Here is a 27,642-nt window from a genome sequence, read left to right on the forward strand (position 1 = left end):
AAATGTCAAGATGGGCATCATCTCTCAAAGAGAGTAAGAACAGTGAAGGCAGGGAAGGCGCTTGGCAAACTCCATGCACAGCCCCTGATTTTAGAGAAGCTGGCACCAAAAAGAGGAAGAAAGCAGCAATTTAATGAGAACTTACACCAAAATTACAAGTTACAGCAGACCCCCCCCACCTCGCCAAGAACTCTAGATAGCATAAGCTTCTTGTGTAATTTCTATGTGAGCCTGTCAGCCTCTTTGCTTCCAAAAAGAACAACTGTTTGTATAAAATAAACAAAAGGAATGTTTTCCAGCTGGCTCGCAGCAGTTGATTTTGGCCTTAATCTCACTTTAAGCACTAAAAAAAAATAGCCCTCTGCCCCTACAGAAATCAGAGTGCATCAGCCAAGGAAAGACTTTGTTGAATATTTGGTTTTAAAAAACAAAAACCAAAACAGTGAAATAAGACAGTACAAAGTCATCAATGTTCAGAAGATATATTAAATAGTCAATATGGAGAATACACAGATTTACATGGCAGCCTTGCTTAATACAACCAAAACCCAAATGCTGATCCAGAGCCTTGAAAAGCAGCCCATTCACTTAGTCCAGCTGACTTTAGGAATGTCATAATGCTCAGTCAGCGTATCCAAGTGCCTGTTGAAGTCCTAGGGGAGAGAAAGAAAACCTTTAATATTGGGTGCTGACATCACCACCATTGAACCCCAAGACCCTCTGCTTCCCCGCTTCTGTGTTTCAGAGGCAAACCAGTCCCTCCAGCTCATGAGTGATGAACACATGCCAGGCAAAGTGGGATAATTTAGCTCACCTCCACTCTCTGCTTATGGGTTTTTGAGGCTTTCTTCAGGATCCTCTCCATTTGCTGGAGGAAGACACGAGAGGTTACTCCCAGCACTCGCAGCCCCTCAGGGGCCACATCCAAGGGGTCGATTGGGGTTTTCAAAGCCCTACCCGCTTCTCCTGCATCTTCTCGTAGGCCACCTGTGCCGGGGTCCGCTTGTCCAGCCCGCGCTTCTTCTCCTCCTCCTGCTTCTTGCTGCTCACGATCTGCTCCAGGATCTGGGCCTTATCCTTCGCCTTCTTCTTCTTCCTGAGGGCAGAGGGAGGTCAGCGCCCAGCCCCAGCTGCCACCCCCCCGCGGTGTGGGTGCCCCCACCGGCTCCGGTCCATTCCCCGACCCGGTCCCCACCCCGGTATAGACGTGTCCCCCCCGGCCCCGGTGTCCCGTCCCGTTCTCCCTCGCGCTGTGGGGGTGTTACGCCGCGGTGTGGGTGCCACCCCTCCCGGTGTAGGTGCCCCTGCTGGCCCTCCCTCACCGCTTGCCGCCCGCCAGGCCCCCGCCGCCGCCCTTCAGCCGCAGCGGCCCGCGCTGCACCGCTTCATAGTCCGCCATGGCGCCGCGCGGCCCCGCCCCGCCCCGCCCCGCCCCCTGGCGGCCGCGCCGCGCCGCCTCTCCCGCGCTGAGGCGGCACCGCCGCGGGCCGAAGCCGCCCTGAGGGAAAAGGCCGAAGCCCCAGGCAGCGCCAGGAAGCAGGGCAGGCGCGGCCCCCCACTCACGCCTCGTCCCATGCACAGCGGCCCATGCTGAGTAACGTGTGCTTGTCTGAGGGCGCGGCGGGGGGGCTGCCGGCCTGCCTTCGCTGAGGGGACTCTGCCCATGGACACACGCACCTACCCAGCCGCTTGGTAATGAAGACCGATTACGGTTTTACAATAAACGAGGCAGCTTGCCACACACTGCAGTTGTGCAGTCAGGCCCTCCTCCCCTTGTTTTCCATATTTCATACTGCCTGTATGAATTGTATACCCACATGTTATAGTTGAATTGAAATAACTAGAGTCCAAAATAAATTCACTTAAGTATTTATTAAGGCAGGAAAGCAAAAACAGTGAGCTGGGCAGCTGGGGAGTCACAGCTCCATCCAGGCTCGCAAATTCCGACAAGTAACACAGCCCTTTTATTCTCAACTTCAAGGCTAGTTTAAGCAAACAGTTATGCTCTCAGTCCCCTAGCAAGAAGCTGTATATTACAAAACTAATCTATTTTTACACTAAAGTCTAGACGAAGACAAAGGTTGTCATAGTAACATGAGATTATGGTTTAACATTGGCCTTGAGAAGGTACATCTCCAACCCCATGGTTAACAGTTAACTCTTTTCTTGCCAGACAAAACATTCTCAAACCTGTTGCAGCAAGATCATTCCTTTTGTTAAAAACCCCTTTGATCAGCAAATTACCCTTAGTTACTTATTACACACACATATTTTCAGTGTAAATGCTATATATGTATGAACATAGTACGAACTGTATACCCACATGTATTTTCAGTGTAAATGCCATACACGTATCTGTATATATGCATGGCACACTAATAATCATTAGTGGTAAGGTATATTAGCAGACTATGCAGAATAAAGGGAGAGAGGCCTTTATATACACTACCTCCAGTACAAACTACGATTAGCATTCGTGTCCAGTTGTGATAAACGCAGTCATGATTCATGTCAATAATAGAATGTAGTGTGCTAAGTGTAATTGTTGTACCCTGTGTAAATCTAAAACCTGTACCACAACCGTGATGAATGGGCACGTGTGGTTCCCCTGTGAGAAAATGTAAAAGCTCCCCCTTCCCCTGAGGCAATCGCTGCTTAGAAAAGCGCACCAAAGGAGACAAAGACCCTGAGACTTTGAAAAAGCGCGCCACAGGAGAGCCAATAGGAGGAGAAGGCGTACGCTAACGGCCCAGTGGGGAAAGAGCGGGACGAACATCCGGCGAGAGGAGATTGGTCGAGATCCGGGCATAAAAGATGCCGCTTTTAGGACTCAGGTGTGCGTGTGGTGGAACTAATTGAGTTCTCTGTGCATCCAGCGCTTGTTTTGCTTATTGTTTCTCAACCGGAATTGATTGAACCCAAAATAAAATTGCTTTAGTTGTTATCGTTTATAACACAGTGAACATACAGAAATTACAGAGAAAAGCAGGAAGGATGAGGGGTTACCCGTTACTGCTACTGATTTCTAGGATTTAGTGCTAATTCTTAAAGAAGAAAGGCATTCCTAGCACTTTATGGTTACTTTCCCATCCCTGGGGGAATGAAGACGCATGGTCCATGAAGCCAACCTGCTGCTTCAAAGGCACAGACAATCAGCAGCTAGTTGTTTGGCTAAATACTGAAACATGAGTCTGTTGTGCACACAGGAGACAGGTGAGTGATGCTGGATAAGAGCCTCAAGCAGCCAGATGAAAGATTTGTTGAAATGCTCCTATTATGATACTTTGCAGCCTGTGGAGTAGGGGAGCTGGTTACTTGATCCTCTGCTATACCTGAACCTTGTTGTTGTAGCTTTTAATAACTGAGTATCCAGACCTCCTATAAAGGTGCCTTTGAGGGAAGAATGATGGGACAAGAATCAGCATTCAGAGCTTGAAATGGGCAACAAGCAAACCATTTTCACTCCAGAACAACTGGATGCATATCAGGTATAAAACAAAAATGGCTGTTTAGGCTGAATGCTGTATAAAGGTGAAGTTTTTTTTAAAAAAAATCTCTTAAAAATTATTTAGTAGTAGTACTAAATTACAGCAAAGATTTCAGTAACATAGTTTGATTCTTACATCAAGAAGGGTTATAAAATACTCCTAATTATATGCTGGAAAGAAGGAACTGTAATACTTGGCCATATATATTACAATATAACTTCCTTTAAGTTACTGTATGGGAAAAGTCTGAGGCGATGCATGCTAAAAACTGTTGTTACATCTTTTCTTATTTCACAGGACTGCACATTCTTTACAAGGAAAGAAATTCTGAGGTGAGTCTTGTATATGCAATTATATAATTGTATATTGTGTACAATTGTTTGATTGATTGATTGTTAAATCTTGTACATGTGGGTAAAGGACAGAAAATGCAATGAAGACAGGTTACACATAGGGTGAAGTATTTAAAAAATAATTTAAAATTGGATTTACACAAATTTAAGATGATACCTTTGAGCAACCTGAGCATTCATGTTGCTTTTTTAATGTACAAAACCCCTATGTTATCTATCCTAAATTGAGACAGACTTCTAAATTTTGTAACAAGGTACGATTCTTTATCAGAAATAGATGTAACTGGTTTTAATTTAGTGCATACTTTACCATCCTCTCCTCTCCACATTCCTCTCACCTTGTTTTGTGACAGATGCTTCAAAGTATACTGTTACTCTCTGGAATACTTTGCCTGGTTTCTGAAAACCTGAACGATTGTGTCAAATTTTATCTTTCTTCACGTCTCCTTGTAAATAATAAGACTGATACTCTAAGGTACATTTTTCCCAGAGCCTTCATGCACCTCATCAAACACTCCATTTAATCTCCAACCATAGGATCTGATAAAGACAGGTTCAGTAGTCTGTTGATGTGGGACTGAGAGTCTTTACATAAAACCTGAACTTGTTCTCCTCTCATAAAAAATACTTACCAGGTAGTAGCATACATAATGTTGAAGTTGCATTTGCCATTCCTAACCATCATGCATGATAACAGAAAGGGAAGTGTTCTGTTTCTGCATCTCTCAAGGGGCCATCACACATTTTTTGCTAATTTCTCTGAAGGGCAGAGCACAAATGACAGTTTTGTACAGAGCATGTCCCTGTTTTAGAACCTCAATACATGTGTCTGAATCCTATACAGGATAAAATATGAATGGTTCTGTAATAATTGAAATCTGAATCTGTCTCCTTTCGGCATGATAGAGGCCAGAACCATAACTCTATCATGAATAAGACATTTATTATTGATAAGGATCCCTTTTAAAATTCTGTCCTATTGTTTTGTTGATAACAGCTGTGAATGGGATTCTTACTCTAGCATAAGCACTGAAACAAATAGCATGCTGATAAAGTGGTGAATATATTCAAATTATTATACGTCTCTGCTATCTCTTGAACCTGAGTTCTGTGGAAAAACAGGTAGATACTTGGGGTCGATAAAAGCCTGCTAGAATTGGTCCCAGATCTTTCTTCCTGCATTCAGGATTTTATTCTGACATTTAGATGGATTCTTTCACGCTCCAGTTTAAGCCCGTTATTTTTGGTCACATTCACTGTGGATTTGGAAAAGAGATCCCTTTTGCCTTGCCACAAATGTTTGTGCATTTGGAAATTGGTTAGGTGGACCTTCAGGTTTAAGGTCTTCTGCCTTGTTGTCATAAACACATACATCATAGCTATGCTACATGCCTGAATACTACTGCTGGCCACACAGAAGCAAATCTGAAACTTTGTAAAAATCTGTTTTCAGACACAGGGTATCTAGTGGTTTGGCTGCCTGACCTATGTATTATCCTAATTATTCTGTAAGCATGAAGGCTTTGTATTTTTCACCAGTTAAACTGTGTTCTTTTTAATACTGTCTCTTCCACCACCAAGCACAGAGCATACTAAATGCTTTTTAGTGACCGCTATCATCCATCTTGGTAAAGGATGCAAAGTGTGAAAAGTAATACAGAAAAGGCAAACACATTGTTCTCAGAGGTGTAAATAACATGTTCCCTAAACAAGCTTTTCTTTCTATTTCAGACTGTTTTATAGATACCGAGATCTAGCCCCACAGCTAGTTCCACTTGACTACACAGATAAACCAGACGTGACACTTCCCTACGAACTCATTGGCAGCATGCCAGAGCTGAAGGTACAGAGCAAGGAACACAGCTAGAATCGAGTGACACAGTTCAGTTTAATTTACCCTTTTTAAATAATTCACCCAGTACTAATTGCTGGGAGGCTGAAATACAAATAGATTTCAGCTATTGAAGTGAAAAGTCTTTCTGGAAGCTTCTAACAATTCCATGAAAACACCCTGAAATTGCACAAAGGTTAAAGAAGGCTACAGCTGCGTCTAGTGCTGATAATGTTAGACAAGAACGTAATAGCAGAAAGGAGAGTATTTGCCAAAAAGGGGTTACAACAAAAATCATCTTGCTGCAGTTGTCTTATGTATGCTGAAATAAATGCTAGTAAAGATGACCTTCCTTTGCTCCTGTGTTCTGTTTCCCAGGACAATCCATTCCGCCAGCGGATAGCAGAGGTTTTCTCTGAGGATGGAGGTGGCAATATGACTTTAGATGATTTTTTGGACATGTTTTCAGTGCTGAGTGAGATGGCTCCCAGAGACTTGAAAGCGTATTATGCTTTTAAAATTTATGGTGAGCAAAATGTGCAAAAAAGTAAACTTTGGGGAAATCCTGCAACTTCATGTAGGGGTGCAAAATACTCATTTTGTCACCACAAAGGATTTCTAGCTCGGTATATTTTAAATACAGCCTTTCTTTTAATTGCATTTGAATGTTTGTTCTCTCTCCTAGAAACTTCTGCTCTTCTTTATCCTTCTGCCACTTCCCATATTTATCTGGGATTAGGATTTTCTACAGAATTTACAACCTGAAATTATCTGCAGTTTTCAAGAGCAGATAAACATTTAAGAAATAATTGTGTCTGAGGGGCTGCTTGGAAAAGTGCAGCACCAGGAATTTGGCTGCCCATAAATCTGCAGGGTGGTTTTGGCAGGGGAGGTGGGAGGCAGGGAAGCACACTTCTAGCATTTTTCTCCAAGGACAAATTTAAAGATTTTTTTTTTTTTTACAGTACTGTTTTCAGTTACTTTATGATCACCTAAAGCCAAACAATATATCAAACAAACTCTTTTCGTGTGATTTAAACTATACATGATTCAGCAAAGATGTTAAAAAAAGTGAACCTGCACCAAAACTGCACCAGTCCATTCTCTTCATTTAACTTCATACTATTTCTTGCATTTAGTTCAGTAGTAGCGATTTGCTAGAATGATTTAATTATGGCTAGGCTACCCTTATGTATGATAAGGAGAAATTACTCCAGGATTTTTATTTTGTTACTGAATTTCTATACGGTAACTTCATTTCTGACTTCAAAGTTCTACTTACATAAATACGTTACAGCCTGGGAACCAAATGCTTCCTATTAGGTCTTGGCAGTCAACCATGTGAAATGCTGACTTTTGTCGCTTTGAATTAATTTTGTTTCCTTTGACAGATTTTAACAATGATGATTACATATGCAAATCAGATCTAGAGAAAACTGTTAACAAATTAACCCGAAATGAACTTACCCCAGAAGAAGTTAGCCTTGTATGTGAAAAGGTGATTTATGAAGCTGATGCGGACAACGATGGCAAGCTGTCTTTGGAAGACTTTCAGCGTATGATAATACGAGCTCCAGATTTCCTCAGGTAACATTTGCTTTTAATTTCTAACAGAAAATTGCTCTTCGTTTAATTGTCAGAAGTCTCTGAAGTGTGTGTTTTACATCTCCTCAGACACTACAGATCACCACGCTTCCCTGACAGTTTCTAGTAATGCTGCCCACTGCAAAGACTGGGAGCAGAGATGCTTGAAAAAGTGTGGAGGCTTCTTGACTTGCTTTTTTGAACCTCTGATCTACTTTTTACATGACAAAACATCCTTGTAACTTAAAAATTTAATGTGAGCACTTAGGCTTTGTTGATAAATACATGAGATGAGCTCATTGAATGCATGACTGTCTTAATGTGGATTCTGACACACATCTTACACAAAGCAGCACTCAAATCTTGCATTTATTTAATGATCCTATTCTTTGCAAGTGCTTTATAGAACAGTTTCCAACTTATAGCACAGTTTTAGGATTAATTGTAGTGAATCCTTTGAATAGAACACTATGTGACTGATCATTACTTCCTTTTTAATAGCACATTTCACATTCGAATCTGAAACTAGTGAAACGTAGATGGAAGTGCTTCTTGAACCTTCAACAACCATTACTTCACCCGAGATTACTGTCCATGAGAGCAAAATGAGAGGAGCAAAGAGGACAACTTCTGGTAACTGAACCAGTTGGAGAAGTCTTGTCTTATCTCTTTTAAAGGAACAATTTATTAAGTTCTTCATCAAGATTTCCCTGTAATTTAACAAAGTGTCTATTCCCATTTCCCCGCTAGAGCAAATCTGGCCTCGACAGCGAGATGAGAAATATTTTTTTAAAGTTCAGATATCACCAGGTAGTAAAGGAACTTGTATCAAATTGCAGCTTAAAAAAAAAAAAGCCTTAACCAGTACAAAACCCTTTACAATTGTTTCAAAAACACTACTGGTAATCAAAATTGTGTAAGCAACTCTTCTGATCAGCTACAGTCTTAACAAATGGTCCAGTGAATCCATTTGCTAAAGCATTCTTCCAGTGTATCACAGAAGACTGCTACACGTTCTGAGAATATAGAGCTCTCCATTTCAGAATTTATACTGAAAAGTCAACGTACTTTAAAGGACTAGACAGCCTACCCCAGATTCCTGTCCCTCTCTTCCATTTCTAGAAATACCCTGTTTTTCACACTAGAATCCACGTGTACAAATAAGGAACAGGACTGACTGACTGAGTTTGTAAAAGTCTCTTTTCATAAGTTTATTTATGCAGTGCTCAGGGTCCTATACAACAGAGTAAAAACATACATACTGTAATAAACAACAGTTCTGTTTTTAATACAAACATGAAAATCAATGAGAAGTGTTTAAGAAAGCAGTTGTAACATGGGAAGGGTGGCAGCCAAAAGTGGTCATTCTAAAAACACAATTTACAGTTATTTTTAAAAATTTTGGGATGCATTAAGTTCCCTTCAAAACAAAGTTGTAAGTCCCAACTCGCGTTCAACGCAGAGCATATGATTCCTGCAGAAAGGCTACAGAGACCAGCCCGCTAAATCTGGATCAAATACAGAAACAAAAACTCCCAACAATCAGCAAAAGAGATGGGTCAAAGAACAAGGCAGCCTCAAATAATCAGACTGCACGTCACCATTAACGTTCAATTAAACAGATCTTTATTTAATCTATACATGAAGACAGAAGTTAATCATCATTCTTTCCCAACCCCTATGAACTTCTAGTACAAATGGAAACCATCCTCTGTGCAGCTGTTTGCCCGTTTCCTCTCCAGCATAAACATCAGCTGTTTCAAGTCCAAGAGAACAAGAAATCAGGGTAGCTTTTGAGCATGATCATTCAGCCAATGACACTGCCACCACAACAATAAAACTCTTAATTGTCAGCAAGATGATTAGCATCTCGCGTGAAGGGAGAAGACCAATTAATTTTCAGCAGCAAAGAGACTTACAATAATCCATAGGATTTATAAATCTGAGGCTGAAAGTCTGATGCTGGTGTAAGGCTGTGATGTCAAGGAACATTCAATGTGCCCATCAGCAAGGGACACAGACAATGTCAGTGTTAAAACGGCCAAGTGTTAGAACAGCAGTTCCACCCTTTACTGACAGGTCTACACCTGAAGGGGTGAAGACTATCCAAAGTACTGAAACCAGCCCCAGATAAAAGTCAACCACAGAATTCTATGATACTCATTAAAGTCAGGGAATTTGAGAACATGCTCAAAAACGGGTTTGTTTCTCCACAAACCAAGTGTTAATCAATTACCTGAAATTTTAGTGGCATTTAGACACCAGGAGTGCATAGTAAGCACATGGTTAGTTTTTTAGATCTACTTAAATTCCTGTTTTACAAATTTTGCATCCAATTTCAGACTTTCTCCTCCTTAGGTAAAAGAAAGCTTAGATATAAATACATTACCATCTGTATTTACGTAGTACCTCTTTTGATCGTTTCCCATAACATTCATACTTAAAAAGCACAGTAATTTAATTCCGCAATGGAAGCATCAACTACATATTGTACTTCTCCAAGATGTGATGTCCGTATTTAGCAGCGCACAGCCAAGCATACGTGCAACTGCAGTGTCTTTTTCTGCCTTACATTTGCATTTTAGCTTTCATATTGCTTACACTGATTTAATTTCTGTGTAGAGTCTGTATACCCTAGACGTACAGTGATGACTGTAGTCACAGTAACTGTATGAAGCTTCCTGAGATCAGGCAATAATGCAGTTGTTCATCAAGTAAATCCAATCATTTCATAAAAGGAAATCATGCTATAAATTAGCTACAGACACTTGCAACAACCAGCATAAGTTTAAACAAAAAGTATTCACATACAAAGAGTTTGCTTTGAATGCAAAAGAGTAACTTAAGATTTAGAGAACGAGGAATGAGAAAACACAATCTCATCCTTCAAAATTTATCCACTTGTGAATTAATATGGTTTGTTTTCTCATCTCAAGATGAGTTACTGATTTAGATACTATCAACTGGCAATACCCAGTATCACGGTGGACAGCCCACGATACCAAATTAGAGTAACCACTTATTTTTCCAGTCACTTTGAAAAATAAGTCTGGCTGCAACATCTGGCTATACTGAAGTAGAAGGATGGATGCGAGACAATCCACATTTACTACTAAGCCAGCAACAAGCCATCAAACAGAGCAGTTTTGTGCAGGAAAACAACATTCAGACCATGCCTTAATCACCTGCCCAATTCCGCCTCAGGAACTTCTTGAAGCACAGAGTCTTTCTTTAAAAGCATCCTTGTCTCAAGACGGAAGCATTGCTTGTCCAAACTACAGCTCTGTATTAATGACACTTTGAAGCACATAATGACTAGAAGGCTCTTCAGTAGCTTAACATGATTTTATCCTAGAAATACACCTTCGTGTAAATCCACTATGGTGCACGTTCACAAAGTCCTCATGCTAAAAAGCCACAAGTAAACAAACAAACAAACAAAACATCATAAGGTTCTGGCTAGGGGAAAGCTTTAGGTATGATTTTAATCTTGAACAGAGCTCACTGTAATCTGCTAGCTATTAAAAATAAAAATATTGGTAGCATATAAAATGAATTTTTATAAACCAGTAACTTACACAGTAAAATTTCCTTTTTCCATTTTAGAAAAACAGCCAATATTCCTGTTGAGCCCAATTGCATGCTGCAGATTTATAGAGTTTAAGTATGAATCTGATAGATCTTTAACTACAGTAATGCTTAGGAGTGCTATTTTCAGGCCAGAATACAATACCACAAACTTGAAGAAAACAAAACTGGTGAGTAAATTCATGAACTTTAAAATCAGCTTTAATTTCACCCTCAAGTGAAGTTGTCAATGTAAACAAAGCATGTTAACAATTCCAGTGACTCGCAGGACACAGCTGATACGTTCACTCGAATTAAATACACCATAATGGCAATCGCTTGACAGCAGACTTTGAAATACATGGCTCTTATTGGCTCCTTATTCTAATTAAGTCTCATTAAGAGCCAGGCTTGCAGCCTCTGAACTGAGAGCAATTAAATACCTAGGAGCTTCACTTGGCCGTTACATTTTAGATATTGGAATGTAATAGACTGTGTTTATAGGAATAAATACATAGAATATTTCCACTGAGTACTAGACATCATTTGCATTGATGCATGCTATTAACAGGTTTGTTGCTGCTTGAAATCTGAAATGATCAATACAAAGCAGCAAGGCAAAACTCAGTTTTAAAAAGTTTGTTTTCAGAAAGTGTTCGTATGTGCAACGTTTATTTGCATATGTGAGTGAGTGTGCATGAGAACACACGACTGGAAGCAGTGCAATACATTTTCTTGTCACAATTTAAAATGAGCTACTACATCACAACAGATCCGGTGTCATTCTCAACTGGAGAAGGAAAAGCCGCCCACTGTAACGTCACAAGTTTTGAGCAAGTGTCCCTACCTGAACCGCGTTGTCTGTTTCTCTAAGAACAGATGACAGATCATTTGCACGGGCCTCACTGTAGCCATCATCTCCTGTTAAATGTCTGGAGTACTGAATTAAGCACGGTCAAGTCTCACATAGATAAAGTAATTCCTGATGGTGAGGATCCATTATATTTACAGCACACTTTGGTTTTTTAAAAAAAATAGAGATTCCTTTGAGGAGGATTTTTTTTTTTGTTAAAACTTCAATCGTACTTGCGGATTGTCTGGAGTAATGCAACTGAATAAGGAACAGACAGGTAAAGGATTTTCTCTGTAGTAGCAAAGTGGTGGAGATGCAGAAAGTTTCCTTCTACCTTCTGAAAAAAGGTATAGGCCTGTACTGCTCACCTAAGTGCATTTATTTGATGTTCTGATGCATTGTTGTATATGCATCTACAGACACGGATATGCACATGTATCATGTACGCACACCTGCACTTCATTAATATTGGCATTTCAGTTCCTTATTTGGATCATAACTTAATCTTTCTAATTTGGATACATTACGGATATGAACGACAAGATTGAAGCCTGTCAGCAAAGGCGCTATGTCACAGGTCACGTCCGATCTGTACTCCCTCTGCTAGACAATACGCATGCCCAGTGGCAATCTGACAAAAATAAACTTGTTTCATCTCCAAAATTGAAGAGTCAGACAATTACTAAAATAAACGATTTCTTATTCAGATGGTCACAAAGTGACAAGGTATGTTGAAAAAGCTAAGTCTGCAGACAGAGGAAATCTCACTCAGAACAGGCACAGTCCAGTTCCGTTGAGCAGAAGCTCAGGTTAAGGCAGTGTCCCTCACAGAAGAACACATCGGAAAAAGCTGCTTTTCTTTTGCTGGTCTGGTGTGATTTTGACTCCCTGGTTGCTGCCTTGCGGGCTATTGCCTTCCTGAAGATGCAAAGAATATTAAGTTACTTACTGATACTGAACAGCTTCTTCATCTGTTCATTTTATTGACTCAAGCCTGCCATATCCAAACCCCACTATTAAAGTCAACAGCAGGTTGCACTCAGTCACCCGAGCTTTAATTACAGGACATGTTTGGCTCTTGCTGAAGCAGTTCAGATCATCAGCAAGACCCAACAAGGGCACGTCCAGTCACATTAAGGTGGAATGCTTTGTAAAAGTAGAAGGAACCTTTGTTAGCTTCATTTCCTACGGAGTAGCCTGACATCAATGTGTGTTCACTTATGGCACAAAAGATAACCCAATCGTTTCTCAGGACACTTTCACAGAAGTTACAAAAAAAAATTTGTTCACCTATTTTTAAACATACTGGTTTGAAGACTGCCCTGAAGTACAAAGCGGGCCTCCTCTGTGAATTCATATAGTTCCATTTTTTAGCCTGCATGAGCAAGAAATATCATTAAATTGCCCTACCACTCACTTGACTTCTCATAAAACAAATAAAAGGTAATTTTATTTGGAAACCCTCAACCACTGCAGCCAATTCCCAAAATGCAGAGACAATTGTTTATTAGCCAAGGTCAGACAGCAGCTTGACAAAACCAAAACCAAGTTTCTGTAACCTTCAGTGCACCCCCCCATAAAAGAGACCACAAAGTATTTGTTATATACTGTGAAACAGTACTTGCCATTGGTGGGGTTTTTCCCCCTGTTTAAATACAGCGCAGATGGAATAAAAGTCACTTACCAACTTCTTGTCCATTTTTGCTTTGATATCTCTCGCAAGAGTGAAAAACGCCTGTGACAAGTAAAACAATTGTTACATGGTGAGTAAAATACATTCTAACACTTTTGTTCAGCAATAAGCTGCTGCCCCGAGTTTCTCTGCATACTGAACTGAAGAATGGCACATTTTCAGGTTTTTTTCCCCCCTCCAGGCTCTAACAGCCCCTATCCAACCCCATCACCTCCCTTCCAAGCCCGAAAACCACAACAGTACACAACACTGCAGCACCACCCAGGGCAGCATGGTGTGAAAATATTGGCCTTTATCAATCACATCGCTGGTTGCAAAGACAGAAGCCAAGCTGTCCAGTGTGCTGCTCTAACACCCTTGTGTTACGCTCTCAACACCACGTTCAACCTAAATAAATTAGCATAATCTTAGACAACAACTTCATAACCCAGCCGTGGTATCAGACCACCATGTTTTGCATCCAACCGGGATGGGCAAGCGCTCTCCCAGCTCGTTTGCACAAAGACGACAATAAATACAGGAGAAAGGTTACGGTACTTACATTCTCTATGTTTATATTTGCTTTTGCACTGGTCTCCATAAATTTAATTCCAAAACTTGCAGCAAGCTGAACAAAAGAAGGTTTCATGTCAGTTGGGTACTTGCAGGAACTGCTCTAAGTACAACCACCTGCGCCAGATCTGCCCCTCCTGGCGCAATTCAGAGGAACTTGGGATTTACTCAAGCAGAACAATTTGCAAAAACCAGGAACTGAATCTCCCTGCTAGTAGCATCTATTCTGCCCGGGACTTGTTCTGCTGTTTTACACGCTGCGCACATTTTATTCTGCTCCTTTGTCTTTTTTTTTCTTTCTTGCATAGACATGTCAATCCCATAACATTGGCAGCGCCCAGACATACCTTCTCCACTTTGACTAAGTAACATCTGATGCCTGCAAAGACAATGCTGCCTGCTTGTCTAAGGGGCTTTCAGCCAGAGAGAGACATTTCCTCACTGCCAAACACTAACTCACTTTTTCTTCCTTTTTCTAAGAAGAAATCCAGCTCATTTACCAGATAACTGACAATTCTTAACACAGACTCATCTTTTTATCAGAATGGGGAAACGTATTGCAACCACAGCCTGGGAAACATCCAATAGTTCTGCTTAGAAATACCGCTGTACCAAAGCAGCATACAGACAGCGACAAATGCCATTTTTATACTGTGAAAAGTGTAAGCTGAAATACGTTAAAGCTAGAGCCCTTACCTTCTCCCCTTGCTCTCTAGAAACTTGTCTTTTGTCATTTGCATCACATTTGTTCCCAAGGATCATTTTTTCAACATCTGGAGAGGCATGCTGAGATAGAAACAAATCAAAGACTTGGGCTTGGGGTTTTTTGTAGATAAATATTGTACAAAAGAGCAGACACACATCGAGTACCTAACAGAAACACCTGTGCTAAGCATTGTCTGTGGATGTACAGGCTCCCCAACCCCCTCCTCCCAGCCACCCAGCGCATCCTGCACCATGACAGCTCTCAGATCACTTCTGGTGGCTGCAAAACATCATCTCTTAGGTCACCTCAGCACCGAAGGGGGTCCAGTCCCCTAGCTGGCTCTCGTGTGCCAGCACGACCAAGTAGTGTTAACCACAAGGTTACAGGTGTTATTATTACTGGTTTTCCTTCAATTTATTTTCCACGTTCCCTCCAGCACATGAATTTAGAATAAACTTGATGCTGCTGAAGCAATTCAGTTTCAACTACTTTTGGAGGAAGAAACAGCATCTTTAATGTTCAGTAAGTAAATAAAGAAATTACCTCTTCAATATTCCTGACCCAGTTCCGAATATTTTCAAAAGATTTTTCATTGGTGATGTCATAGACTAACATAATGCCCTAAAGATGAAGAAGGAGACAGATTGTTTCAGCTATCACAAGAGTTAAGACTCATCCATAGCAGAAACGAACAATTTAACAAAGACAATTTTAAAAACAGCCGGTTCACAGCTCCATTTAGCATTTAATCACAGTTTGTGCCTTGCCAGATCTGGCTCATGGGATACACGTATTCCCGCGCTGCCCCAGCACCGCTGGAAGCAGCAGCTGTCGGCGCTCACGTGTCAGAAACCAGACAGGTCCGCGTGCTCCACGCCAACCCCGGCGGATCTGACTGCAAGGGCTGCACGGCCTGGTCTCGGTTCAGCGCGACCCGCACGGCTCCTACCATTGCTCCCCTGTAGTAGGCGGTTGTGATGGTTCGAAATCGCTCCTGCCCGGCGGTGTCCCTGCAACAGACAGGACATGGGGCTCTTGCAAACATCCGCACCACCACGCTCAAGTTAAAGCCACCAAAAGTTTTAATTAAATGGAACCAGTCTTTGGTGCGCTACAGCTGCCTTCTAGGTTTTTAAGGTTTCGTAAATTGCTGAGTAACGGGTATAAAAACTAAAGGGAAACCTGCCGGCGGGGCAGGGGCAGTGGGCACCCGGCGCTCGCTTCGGAGGAAGCCCTACCAGATCTGTAGTTTGATCCTCTTCCCGTCCAGCTCGATCGTCCGGATTTTGAAGTCGATACCTGCAACGCGGAGCAGCGCGGTGACCCCCCGCTCCCGCCGGCACCCGGCGCTCTGCTCTGCCCCCCCCAGCCCCGCTTCCCGGGCTCCGGGCAGCCCCGGCCGAGCCCCCAGCCCCCCCGGGGCCAAGCACCCACACCCTGGGGCCAAGCACCCAGGACCGAGCCCCCAGACCCCCGGGCCGAGCCCGCGCGGCACACTCAGCTCCGGCGGGGCCTCCACCCGCCCGCCACCCCCCCGGTTAGAGCGGGCGGCGCCGGGCCCGGCCGCCCTCACCGATGGTAGAGATGAAGGTGGCGTTGAAGGCGTCCTCGGAGAAGCGGAAGAGCGCGCAGGTCTTGCCCACGCCCGAGTCGCCGATGAGCAGCAGCTTGAAGAGATAGTCGTACGTCTTCGCCATGTTCGCGGGCGCCGCCCCTCGGTCGCGCCCGCCCCCCGCGGCCTCTCACGGCCCGCGCCCGCCGCCCGTCACGGCCCGCCGCGCGCCTATTGGCCGAGCCCGCAGCACGTCACCGCACTGGCCGCGGAGAGGGCTGAGCCGGCGCCCCATTGGCGCGATTGGCGGCTGCCCCGCCCCCCCTCCCCCCCCCCCCCGCGGCTGCCCGGCCGATACGTCACTTCTTGCTGCGGGCGGAAAGCGCGTGCAGCAGCGGGGCTGCCCGGCTGGGCAGTGACGTCACGTCTCCCACTTGACGTGGCGCGCGGGCGCGTGGCGTCACCCCCCCCCCCCAGCGCTACAGAAGGGGCGGGAGGCGGCCCGGGCAGCGGGAGACCGTTTAATGCGGGGCTGGGGGGGGGGGGGGGGAAGAGGGGGAGGAACCGCGGGGGGTCGCTACGGCCGCGCTGGCGGCGGGGGGCGGTGCCGGCGTCCCGGTGCCTCCCGTGTCATATACAGTTCAGCTCGTTCAGCGTCTGGTCCAGTGTCTGGTGCAAACCCAGGTTCTCCTCTTTGGCTTGGGCGAGCTTTTCTGGTGAGAAAGAAGAAAAACCAGCCTGAACCCACGTTACTTACACCCCCACGGTCGCTTCCTGCACGCCCAGGACACCAGCACTGTGTCCACAAAACGGGGCCAAGTCTTGGTAACTGCTCTCAGCTAGTGAGGGGTCTGGACATATCTTAACACTGACAGGACACATCCTCCGGGGATGTCCTTGTCCCGAGAGGTTTTAAGTGGGCAGGGGGAACAACACAAGGATGCACCCAACACCCAGCGCACTCGGAGCTCCTGGCTGCCCCACGCATCCCTGGGCACCCTGACATTTAGCTGACAGGGGCAGCTGAGCTGCCTCCATCCGCCTCTCCCCAGCCTGAGGAGCCAAACGCATTTTCAGTGTCGTTCCTATTGTATTTTAAGTGAGTTTTAAGGAAATAAAGCCCAAAAGCTGAAAGGCAGAGGTATCGTGTTTTTATTGAGCTCCGTCCTTACAGAGGAGACGGAAAGATCGCTTGTGGAAGTTGCACAGAAGTGACAGGTTTCACAGGCAAGAAAAGCGTAAGAAATGCAGCGAGCGAGAGCGGCCCCCGCGCCCCTGGGGTGTGGATCACAAGGAGGTCATGTCATTGAGAGCATGGTCAAGCTCCTCACTGATTGCTTTGTACTTCAGCTTCTGAGCGTACAACTCGTCTATCGGTCACAGGGACAGAAGGCACATTTCAGCAAGAGATGCAGAGAAACAGCCCAGAGAAGAGGCGCACAGGAGACAGGACAGTCGGAAGGCAGCAGCCAAAGCAGTCGGGAAGGAAAACAAAAGAAGAAAACAGATGTATAACTGAGCATCGGTATGAAAAAAAAAAATCCACTGCTGCCAGGTCAGGAGCTTTGTCTACCTTTCCTTTTCTTTACACCTCAGATAATTATTTTTCAGTCACCAGATTAAGCAGGGTCATCATGATTTTGTATTAATAGAAAGTGTCCTTGAGCCCATGTATCTGCGAGTTGGCCAAAATCAGGTCGTTGTTACCAACTTTCTGAAAAAAAAACCCCTTTCAGGGAAACTTCCTCCAGCCAGGAGGGGCCACTCTGGGCAGCAGATACATCACACACAGACACACACCAGTGCGCCTGACCTTACCAGCCAAATCCAATACCCACTCCGAGAAGTTTATTTCCTGATTTGAAACTGAACACTAAATGAAACTCGAGAGATTTCATACCTTCCAGGTCATCAATAGACTTTTCCAGTTTGGCAACTGTTCTCTCCGCAAATTCAGCACGGGTTTCAGCCTAAAAAAAATCAAAGAGAGTTGAGTGGATGCTTGTTAAAAAAGTGATGCCAAAATAACAATTGGAAGTGGACACTTACCTCTTTAAGCTTGTCAGAGAGAATCTTAATTTCTTCTTCGTATTTATCTTCTTTTTCTGAGTACTGTGAAAACAAACAATAAACACTGTTTAAGGGAAGTTGTAGCTACAATAATGTTTATGAAACCGCAACCTATTTACAACCACTTTTCCTTCTACAGCAGTTGCAAACGCCCCTTCCATACTTTTCTCCTCTTCACCTCTTCTCCACTTCAGACTCTGGTTCATCATAAAACATCATTTGAAGACTCAGGATGTCTGAGTTCCTCTGTGCGTCATCGCACACCTTAACAGGCTTACTTTCTTGCGCAGCACAAAAATAGCTGAATGTGCAAGAGAATGTGAAGCCTTCCATACCGATTTAGACTAGCCAGAACCAACTGTTTAATGAAATCAAGAGGTTTAACAATTTTCTTTATTGAGGGCAAAAAATACCACAAAAAGAGCAAGACTGGAAAATCGAGAGTGGTCAGCAGATGTGAGAAACGGCGCTGTAGGGCCTGGCTGTTGCAGGTAATTATTATATCACTGACTTGGGTCTGAGCAGAACCCATTCAGCATTATCAACAGTCTCTGTTAAACAGGCAGTCAGCTAAACCCCTTCAATTTCTGATTTATTTCTATTAACTTTATTTTCAAGTTTTGGCTTTGCCCCTATCCTTCAGTTTACTGCAAGAACCAACCTTTTCAGACTGAGCTTCCAAAGACTTCAGGTTGTTAGTGACATTCTTTAACTCCTCTTCAAGGTCGCTGCATTTACTATAGGAAAAAAACCAAAAGTATAAATTACTACTGTCCCTGTTATCAGTTAGTTTAATTTTCAAGAGGTCTAAAAATCCAAGGAAGGAAGGAATGATTGAGTCTGAAAGAAGAAAATTTGGTATACGGGGTATAAAAAAGCTTTTCTACCCATACCACATGCCTGCCTACCAGTAGCAGATTCTTCTAATGAAATACAGCTTTGACCTTTAATGTATTGTGAACTGCTCCTGTGTGTATGGAGTTACTCACACTTCAGACACTTCTGCACGCTCTTCAGCTCTTTCCAGTTCACCCTCCAAAATAACCAGTTTACGAGCAACCTGTGAAGAGACAACAGCTGCATCAAGCCACCCTGTAAGTTCTTACCCCTTTCTCTCACAGCACTACGTTTGAGCTTTCCTGAATAATGAGATTAGATTAGAACATCCATGCACAGATACGGCTGTTTTTTTTCCCCAAATAAGTTGGATTTTGCAGTGTTGTTAGCATTAAATATCTAAGATGCTGCAAGTCACTATTAAAATTACCCCTTTCTGGGAATGTTCCAAAGTTCAATTGCCACACAGTGAGAAGCCTGCAAAGGCTGACTAAACTGAAGCGTAACGAAGTTGTTCATGGTTCTCCCTCATGTTTAATTGTTTCCTTATCCCTTTTACCTCTTCGTATTTGCGGTCAGCTTCTTCAGCAATATGCTTGGCCTCCTTCAGTTGCATTTCCTGAATTTCCATTTTCTCTTCATCTTTCATTGCTCTGTTCTCAATAACCTTCATTCCTCTGCAGAAGTCAAAACAGGGGTGTTTAACATAGAAACATTTTAGCACTACTATCTCAAAAATCCCAAACTGGAATTCCATACTTGTAACCAAAAAGTAGCCCGTTATGACAATACTGTCATGTTCCTCAAGGCTAACAGAAGTACTCATTCCAGCCTGAAAAAAGTTCCAAATCTCTGACCCACAATCCACATTAGCACATGCAGATACTAAATTAGAAAGGAGTATTTTATTCATATATATTCAATTTTTTACCCCAAAAAAAGAAAGAAAGAAAAAAAGGAAATGTACCTCTCACTCTCATCCGCTGCTTTCTCAGCCTCCTCCAGTTTCTGCAAGGCAGTGGCCAGCCGTTCTTGGGCACGATCCAACTCCTCTTCCACTAGCTGGATACGTCTGTTCAGAGCTGCCACCTCACCTTCAGCCTACACAAAACACAAGCACCCAGAACTGAGGTTATGTGCAAAATCTCAGCTGATGGGTTTCCTTACAACTGCAAAGGCTTCCCCTTGGTATAGGCAGCAGAAGCTCCAGGAAGCCTTCTGCCTCTGCTTTTTGTTTCAACTGTGGCATCTCAGAAATTTCTAGGTATGGAGTATGTGCTTCTTTCTTTTTTAATGGTACTTCACATTCCTGCCATACAAAAAGGGCTTGACACTGATTGCTAGCATTGGAGTATTTTCAGATCATTTCACAGGGCTGGATCTCCCCGTAGGATTGCAAAGTTAAAAACCGAACTGTTTCCATCATGCTTGTTCCCAAAACCTCACAGTTCACCTCTCTGTTCCTAGTTCCATCACAGATCAAAGCAATACCTACCACAGCACGCTGCTGAAGTTAAAGCCATTTCATTATCCGTTATGGGCTCCTGAGCCTGCCACTGCTTTATAATCTTTATGCAGTCAGTTGGGCAGATACAGTTTGCCTCAGCATGGGAGAGTCGGTCTTTGTAACATAAACAGGGCAAAATTAGATATGTTCTTAAAATCAGTTCACTTTTTCATTTGTTCCTGTGGTACTTAAGGAATTAGACAGAAAGCACTTCTTAATAATGTCTCTTTATATATTGTTGAATAAACTGCACAGTAATTTGAAACGCTATTAACATTTAAAAAACAGACTAGATAATAAATGGAAAGGTCATTGGGAGAAACGCTTGCATATAGACAACATGAACAAATCAGTGTTGATTAATACATTGTGTTTATTCAGATACGGTTCCTTTAATTGCTTGTTATTTCAAGGAAAATAAAGCCCTACTTTAATAACTGCCAGGTTTGCATGCTTAATTGTCCCCAAATCTAAGCATGATTGCCATATACAAGATTTTTTATTTAAAAAAAAAAAAAAAGACAGGGTATAGATCCTGGGAAGGCAATTGGGTTTTGCTTTATGTTAAACACTTTGAAGATATAATTGTTTTGCTGCAGCTTTGCAAATCTGGTTACTGACCGCTCCTCCTAAGCTGGAGGAAGTGGTTTCATTCATAGTTGTACCATCTTAGAAAGGATTTCAGTGACCAATCCAAATGGCAGCTGACCCTGGACTCCTCTAGTCATAAATTACCCAGCATTTCATTTGTTTTCTACCCAGCGCTGTGTGTTTAACTTTCTCGATTTACACACAAGCCATCGATCATGTGGAAAACTGGTGTCTGTTAGGTGCTAGTCTGCAACCCCTTCCACTAGGCCGGCCACTTTTAAGTCACATTTTAATTAAGCAAGATTCCAAAGCTATGGAGACAGGGCCACTGGGAAGCTGGAGTTAGTCTGGCTCCACCTCTCCCAGAAGCAGTTTTACCGTATAAGGACTGCGGGCTAACTCGCTGACATGTGATAAAATAGCAGGAAGATGCCGGGAAGGCTGATCACACACAAACCTAAGTGAAACCAGCTGTCCAGCCCCGGGAGAGCCGCACACTAGTGGAGAGTTCTCATTTCTCTGTGAAAACCAGGAGGGAAAGTGATTTTTCAGCAGTTCGGACATTTCCCAGCTGTGCTGAAGCCAGTGGTGCGGCGCCGAGAGGCGGGAACTCCCCGCTCGTTGTCATGCAGTGCTTTTTCCTAAACTGCCATTTCCTACAAAACTCGTAACCGCTCCCCGATGCCAATGGGGGCTCGCAACGCCGTTTCCGAGGGGAAAGCGCGATAAGCAGCGGGCGCCTCGCAGCAGCCACCGCCGCCGCGCCCGGCGCCCCGCAGGCCGGTGCGGGCCAGGCGCTGCGGCAGCGCCAGCGGCTTCCGCAGGGAGTCTGCGGAGCGGAGCAGCGAGGGGGACAGCTGAGGAATGAAGGCAGCCGGCGGCCGAGCCGTCCTCCCGGAGCAGGGGAGAGCCGGGCGCGCCCCAGCGAGAGAGAGCCAGAGACAGGAAGGAAGGAGCAGGGCAGCCCGGGAGAGAGCGACCGAGAGAGGCGAGCAGGCAGCCCGGGCGGTCTCACTTTCTCCCGCAGGTCCCGTTCCAGGTCCAGCTCCCGCTGGAGGACCTGGGCGCGATCCTCCGCCTCATCCGCCTGTTGCTGCAGGCACTGGATCTTCCTCTTCACCGCTTCCAGGGAGCTCGGCGCGGCCATGGGCGCGGCGCTGGCGACGGGCAGGGCGCGGGGGTGCTGCACGTGGCGGCGCGCGGCCCCGCGCCTTTCAATGGGCCGATGACGTCACGCGGCTGGAGGTGGAGGTGGGGGCGGTGACGTAGCACAGAGAGGAGCCGGCGCAGGCAGCGCTGGGACAGCGGCGCACCGGGGCCGCCCCGCCCCCAGCCCCGCTCCCCGGCGGGGTCCCCCAGAGCGCCCACCCAGCTCCGGGGCCGCCCCGCCCCCAGCCCCGCTCCCCGGCGGGGTCCCCCAGAGCGCCCACCCAGCTCCGGGGCCGCCCCGCCCCGGGCTGCGCAACCCGCTGCGCCGCGCCCAGCTGCAGCGCTGCGGGGCTCCCCCGCCACCCTGAGGCCCCCAAAAGGTAGGGCTCGGCACCGTGCTGCCGGGTCCTGCCCTCCGGTGTGGTACTGCCGGAGAGGAGCCGGGGCTGGGCGTCACGCCTGCGGGGGGCTGCACCCAACAGCATCCTCACAGCCCAGCTCCCCTGAAAGATCAACACCTTGTTTACTTCGATTAAAGGAGATTTCACTTTCCTAAAGAATCCCCGCCCACTCCCCCTCCCCCCCGGTTCAGGAACCTGAGGTGCAGTGCTACACGTACCTCTGGTACCCGTTAAAGGCCCAAGTGGCACAGTGTCCCCCGGGCAGCCGCGGGTGCCACGTCCCGGTGCGGAACTGCAGCCCCCAGCTCCTTCTGGGAGAGGGCACAGACTTGTGTACCTGAAGTTCAACACTGCCTTCCCCACCCCGCCCGTCAAAAGACTGCAACACAAAAGTCCTCAGTGATTCCTATAATCAGTGTTACTACCTACTTACTGCAAAATATACAGAGCACAGTAACAGGTGAGTATTAGCTGTAGGTACGTACATCAGTGGCCTTCTTTTCAGCCTGCTCCAGTTTTTCCTGGGCATCTTTGAGAGCCTCCGAGTACTTATCCAGCTCATCTTCAGTTCCTTTCAACTTCTTCTGCAGAGCTACCAGCTCATCCTCTACCTTTCAAAAGAGAAAAAAATAAAGTCAGCATTATCAGTTACAGTTTAATAATGTTAAAATGTCTCTTTACTATTAGTTTTAGCCTAACACAACATACAAAGAGTCAGAAAAGACCAGATCGAAGTTCTGCTGGGGCAAGGAGTCTGAGAATGACTGGTAGCAGTTGCCAGGGAAAGATGATTAAACACATATCCTTAGGACAACATTCCCTGCCACTGCACACACGGGATCTGGTTTAATACATAACTGGGTATAAACCCTTTTCCACCTCATTTCCGTTTTGGACTCTGCAACGCCCTTCAGCAGTTAATTCTACAGCATAAAAGTTTTAAAGTTATGTCCTGATGATTTATTGGGAAACTCTTCAGTTCCTGTATAGCTAGAAAAAAAAAGCAGTTGTTCCCGAGTCATCTTTTGTGTGTCGTTGGAGACACTTCAAACCCCACGCAAGACTCTGGAAGCAGGAAGGAACAGCTCTGCTCTGCGACAGCCCCTGCCATAAGCAGGAGGTGGGAGTTGCGGAGGTCTCTTCCCACCTGAATTATTCTCCAGTTGTGGCCCAACAAGGTATGCTCCATCCACAAGGCTCAGCCTCTCTCCTCCATACCATATAAATCCATATTGTACACTAGAATGGTACTATTTATAACCTGCTGGGAGACTGTTTAATGATGAACTGTCTCGTGCTCCCAGAAGAATTTACATTATCAGGAGGCTTGCTGCTGATAAGAGTGTGCCTGCAAACTCAACTGCTCCATCATGTCATCTGCAATACAAAACAGTTCTGTCTGTAGAGCAACCGACGCAACCATTTAGCTCCACCTGCACATAAATTCCGTCTATCAAAATAAGTTTGTGTTTTAGTACACTTGACTTTCTTCACTCTAGCTTCAAAGATAGCTTTAACAACATTTTTGGTAGTGTGTTATTCTTGAATGTTATGTTGCTACATTTCTGCTCTGAGTAACCAGATAGTGCGAGAGAACTGAATATGCTTGCTTGGATGCTTTAACAGAGGGACAGTAAGCAGAATGAAGGTGATGCTCACTTTGTGTATGATGTTAAAATTGCTACTCAAGTACCATGCCCACGTTATAAAAAAAAAAAAAAAACGCTGAAAAATTTGACACAACTTAGAAAAGAGAGCAAAGATTTTTTTTCTTTTAGCTTTTTACTGTGAATAACCCTCATACAGATACTTGAAAATTCCTATAAGCGTAGAGTTTATCATTCTGTAGGAAATCACCTTTGATAACTAAACATAAAGGAAGGCTAAGCATTTAATCCCCATTAACCACTCTGAGGAACAATCTGCTGTGGCTGTTGCAGAGTACAGAAAGATGAGCTGAAGAGACTGTGGCCCAGCAGAATGGCACCTGACCAACACCTCTGAGGCTAGGAAAGAAATAGGGACTACACACATAGGGTGATGCATACAGCTTGTAGAAGCCTGCTGTAATGACACAGAAGAGACAAGTGGTTTTCCTTGCATTGGGGGCAGAGGGGGAAAACAGCAGCAGCTGACCCTTTTGGAAACTTTTCCTGTTGCTTTAGCCAAACGGATGATCTGTTGAAACTTTGGTCTCATATCATCCAGGATCTCAAACTGAACTTGAACATAAGAAGTATTTGGCCAATTGAATGTTAATAACATATTATAGAAGTCTGGAAGACATAGGAGAAGCAGCCACATTTAAAGAATGTGGAAGGAAAAAACACAGTTATTTTACAGGAAGTGCAATAAGAAACTCGAGTGTCGTCAACTTACATTTCAAGATCATTCTGAAAACAGCACAGCTCAAATGAGATAGACACCCAGAATAAAGAACATTGAAAAGCAAAAGAATATGAAAATGCTAACACTAAAATTCAGTTAAAAGAAGAGCTTTCAAATGAAGGTATTTCTGGTTATTCTTAAAAAAAACCAACACAACATATCTACTGTTGAGTCACAGCTGGTGCCTCTAAGGGCACTCTCTATACCAAGGATTAGTCAAGTGAACTTTATTAATTCACTTCAAGGAGAGGCTCAATTAATGTTTAGACACAGCTGACTCTTCAGGAGGTATTAATACTAGTGCTACATGTGTTCAAGGTACACAGCTTTGATTTTGAGTATGTAAGGCCTTTTCCATCGAATCATAAGCACACAAAAATTAAGGCAATTATGTAAGATTCAAGAAAACTTAGGCAAAGTACTCTTAATAATCTGTGGATAGTGCCAATTTTGCAAAGACTCAGACAGCTGAAAGGAGAAGTTAATACCTAGCCCTGGCTATATGAGTATAACATCACAACAAGGCAAAAAGACTTCAAGAAGATTAACAGAAAACCCAGCTTCCAGTTACTTCCCTTTCTGAATCAAAAAGTTGTGACATAGTATTCTGTTATTTCCACAGCACATGCACAATCAGTGCATTTATTTCTACTTACCTGTTTACATTTGTCCTCAGCTGCCTTCTTATCTGTTTCAGCCTGCTCTGCTCTGTCAATGGCATTCTCTTTGTCTAACTTCAACATCTGCATCTTTTTCTTGATAGCTTCCATTTTTGCTAAAGGATAGGTTGGATCTGTCACACAACTGAAAGAATTACAAAGAGTAAAGGTTTAGATTTTTAACAGCTTGGGCAGAGAAATAAGCTGTACCCAGCCGTCACAGGGAAAATGAGCTCAAGTGGTTGTAGAGAGCTTTAAACCCAGAGACCGCTGGACAAAACCCAGATCTATTGGCCTCTTCTCTGATCTTTCATAGAGAGCCTTTCTAAGGAATGAGCTGGAACAGACTCACTAGAGGAATCTTCACCGCTCCATCATCTCCTTATTTGGCTCCTGTTTTCTTAAAGAGAAAACTGTTTCCATTTTTAAGCTTCTGACAGAAGCAAAAAGTGTTGACATATGAACACATGCTTGAAAGAAAGCTTATTAGCACCCCTTCGTGTTTGCAGAGCAATTAAACAGCCCGACAGATCTACGGGGATGGCTTGGCTTCTTATAATAATGGCATAAGACTAATGGAGAAAAGGATCTTTTTGGAATACTCCAAAATAAATCCATGCATAAATTAAAAATATCTACACTTAAATGGTAGCTAAATTTATGTTATAAAAAGATGCAGGACATGTTATGAGACAGCAGGTTAGGGTTTTTTTCTGTGAAAATAAGCACTGGTGTTAAAGAGCTAGCTATAATCTGTAATAGTATAATATATAATAGAGGTTGTATTTAGATACCAAGTTCAGGCTGAAAGGCATTGAGTGAGTCTGAGTGCTTGTCTTTGAAATTTCACTCATTAAATACTTAGGGAACTGAACAATATACCTGAAGTCGCAGTCTGATGAGCACTGTAAATTACTTCCGCTGTATGAAGGAGTCACCTTCTCTCTGTCAGGCACGGCAAGAACAGGCTCTGGGAGGAATATCAGGAGCAGTTCCACTGAGGACATCAAGAACATCCAACAGCCCCAGCATGAGCCTTGTTTCATTTCACAGTCCTATTAAACACATTACCATCCCCCCAGCTGCCCTCTCCCATCCCTTTGCATGACCTGCTTTGTCCCGACTGCATCAAGGGCTTACTCCACTTCCCAGAGCTGACTGAAAATGCTTGTTGACTTTGGTACAGTGACCCACATGCCCTCATATTTCCCCCAATTCTTCTCCACGTTCGGGTCCCGTTGATCCCATGATCCTTTCCTTCCCTATTCTGACCTGCTCTGCTCTCCACAGCCTTGTAGCTCCCTGCCAGGCCACACACAGCCCAACTCACTGCACAACCTCACAAACCCTGTCAGGTCTTCCCTCAGAAGTGTTCACAGCATCCCCAGCCACGTGGGGTACCAAAAGACTCAGCACAAGATTTGGAATCCCTCATCCCCTGGAGCGAGCTGGCATGGCACTGAAAGGCCTTCAGGAATGATTTCAAAGGAAAAATTGCCTTTTATTTAGCTAAACATGACAGTAGAATGGGCCTGAAGCCAGTATCAGCACACCACCTACAAACAAAGTGAGAGCCCCACAAACCATCCCCAAAGCACCACAAGGCTTATCAGCACACTTGCTACGGTGCTCAGGCTGCCTTTTACCACCCATTTACTGGTGTTGCTATTCAAAACAAAACCACCGCGCACACGACTACTAAATCCAACCCCCCTGCCCGCGGGGGCCCCCACCGCCTCCCCCTCCCAAGATGGCTGCCAGCAACGCCCCGAGGAGCTGCCGTGGCGACACCAAGATGGCGACGCGAGCAAGGACTACCCCTCCCAGCGGGCTGCGTGCGTGCGTGCGTGCGTGCGTGCGT

The 27,642-nt window shown here is 44.4% G+C and overlaps 4 protein-coding genes and 1 long non-coding RNA gene across 10 annotated transcripts; 1 reads left to right on the forward strand and 4 right to left on the reverse strand.

The window, feature by feature from the left end:
- Positions 1-466: 466 nt before the first annotated feature.
- Positions 467-1,428, reverse strand: FAM32A (family with sequence similarity 32 member A). Its single transcript, XM_056336874.1, has 4 exons — positions 1,323-1,428; positions 958-1,096; positions 815-868; positions 467-653 (listed from the first exon to the last, which is right to left on the reverse strand). Exons 1-4 carry the CDS (start codon positions 1,397-1,399, stop codon positions 585-587), a joined length of 339 nt encoding a protein of 112 aa, XP_056192849.1. The 5' UTR covers positions 1,400-1,428; the 3' UTR covers positions 467-584.
- A 230-nt stretch (positions 1,429-1,658) lies between these two features.
- CIB3 (calcium and integrin binding family member 3) lies at positions 1,659-8,308 on the forward strand. The gene is made up of 6 exons (XM_056335533.1): positions 1,659-3,488; positions 3,786-3,820; positions 5,573-5,684; positions 6,051-6,198; positions 7,064-7,259; positions 7,758-8,308. Exons 1-6 carry the CDS (start codon positions 3,438-3,440, stop codon positions 7,777-7,779), a joined length of 564 nt encoding a protein of 187 aa, XP_056191508.1. The 5' UTR covers positions 1,659-3,437; the 3' UTR covers positions 7,780-8,308.
- Positions 8,309-8,438: 130 nt separating this feature from the next.
- On the reverse strand, positions 8,439-16,452 carry RAB8A (RAB8A, member RAS oncogene family). Of its 3 annotated transcripts, none has more exons than XM_056335531.1 (8): positions 16,201-16,389; positions 15,866-15,926; positions 15,577-15,637; positions 15,171-15,248; positions 14,618-14,707; positions 13,911-13,976; positions 13,361-13,411; positions 8,439-12,594 (listed from the first exon to the last, which is right to left on the reverse strand). In XM_056335531.1, exons 1-8 carry the CDS (start codon positions 16,322-16,324, stop codon positions 12,502-12,504), a joined length of 624 nt encoding a protein of 207 aa, XP_056191506.1. In that variant the 5' UTR covers positions 16,325-16,389; the 3' UTR covers positions 8,439-12,501. The 3 variants fall into 3 exon arrangements, with proteins under 3 accessions (XP_056191506.1, XP_056191505.1, XP_056191507.1); XM_056335530.1 differs by lacking the exon at positions 8,439-12,594 and adding an exon at positions 12,761-13,051 and having other exon boundaries at positions 16,201-16,452; XM_056335532.1 differs by lacking the exons at positions 8,439-12,594; positions 15,866-15,926 and adding an exon at positions 12,761-13,051 and having other exon boundaries at positions 16,201-16,332.
- A 232-nt stretch (positions 16,453-16,684) lies between these two features.
- On the reverse strand, positions 16,685-27,612 carry TPM4 (tropomyosin 4). Of its 4 annotated transcripts, XM_056335529.1 has the most exons (10): positions 26,664-26,871; positions 25,779-25,926; positions 23,220-23,345; positions 20,054-20,187; positions 19,646-19,763; positions 19,239-19,309; positions 18,911-18,986; positions 18,229-18,291; positions 18,080-18,149; positions 17,320-17,549 (listed from the first exon to the last, which is right to left on the reverse strand). In XM_056335529.1, the coding sequence occupies exons 1-10, from the start codon at positions 26,825-26,827 to the stop codon at positions 17,467-17,469; spliced, it is 1,053 nt and encodes a 350-aa protein (XP_056191504.1). In that variant the 5' UTR covers positions 26,828-26,871; the 3' UTR covers positions 17,320-17,466. The 4 variants fall into 4 exon arrangements, with proteins under 4 accessions (XP_056191503.1, XP_056191504.1, XP_056191502.1 ...); XM_056335528.1 differs by lacking the exons at positions 17,320-17,549; positions 23,220-23,345; positions 25,779-25,926; positions 26,664-26,871 and adding exons at positions 16,685-16,892; positions 22,200-22,489; XM_056335527.1 differs by lacking the exons at positions 23,220-23,345; positions 25,779-25,926; positions 26,664-26,871 and adding an exon at positions 22,200-22,417.
- LOC130147812 (uncharacterized) lies at positions 20,620-22,193 on the reverse strand. Its single transcript, XR_008821350.1, has 2 exons — positions 21,642-22,193; positions 20,620-20,707 (listed from the first exon to the last, which is right to left on the reverse strand). It is a non-coding gene; the product is annotated as an uncharacterized LOC130147812 (long non-coding RNA).
- Positions 27,613-27,642: the final 30 nt, after the last annotated feature.

This window comes from Falco biarmicus, chromosome 4 (assembly GCF_023638135.1).
Source record: "Falco biarmicus isolate bFalBia1 chromosome 4, bFalBia1.pri, whole genome shotgun sequence".
NCBI classification, from domain to species: Eukaryota; Metazoa; Chordata; class Aves; order Falconiformes; family Falconidae; genus Falco; species Falco biarmicus.

Coding starts and splice junctions, on each gene's coding strand:
- FAM32A (XM_056336874.1), bottom strand. CDS start 1,399: ATGGCGGACTATGAAGCGGTGCAGCGCGGGCCGCTGCGGCTGAAGGGC. Junction 1,097..1,322: donor GGCCTGGCGGGCGGCAAGCG/GTGAGGGAGGGC, acceptor CTCTGCCCTCAG/GAAGAAGAAGAAGGCGAAGG. Junction 869..957: donor AGAAGATGCAGGAGAAGCGG/GTAGGGCTTTGA, acceptor GTCTTCCTCCAG/CAAATGGAGAGGATCCTGAA.
- CIB3 (XM_056335533.1), top strand. CDS start 3,438: ATGGGCAACAAGCAAACCATTTTCACTCCAGAACAACTGGATGCATAT. Junction 3,821..5,572: donor ACAAGGAAAGAAATTCTGAG/GTGAGTCTTGTA, acceptor TTTCTATTTCAG/ACTGTTTTATAGATACCGAG. Junction 7,260..7,757: donor CGAGCTCCAGATTTCCTCAG/GTAACATTTGCT, acceptor CCTTTTTAATAG/CACATTTCACATTCGAATCT.
- RAB8A (XM_056335530.1), bottom strand. CDS start 16,324: ATGGCGAAGACGTACGACTATCTCTTCAAGCTGCTGCTCATCGGCGAC. Junction 15,249..15,576: donor CCTACTACAGGGGAGCAATG/GTAGGAGCCGTG, acceptor CTTCATCTTTAG/GGCATTATGTTAGTCTATGA. Junction 14,708..15,170: donor GGGTCAGGAATATTGAAGAG/GTAATTTCTTTA, acceptor TTTCTATCTCAG/CATGCCTCTCCAGATGTTGA.
- TPM4 (XM_056335529.1), bottom strand. CDS start 26,827: ATGAAACAAGGCTCATGCTGGGGCTGTTGGATGTTCTTGATGTCCTCA. Junction 25,927..26,663: donor TCATCAGACTGCGACTTCAG/GTATATTGTTCA, acceptor TAATTCTTTCAG/TTGTGTGACAGATCCAACCT. Junction 23,346..25,778: donor CTGAGGACAAATGTAAACAG/GTAAGTAGAAAT, acceptor CTCTTTTGAAAG/GTAGAGGATGAGCTGGTAGC.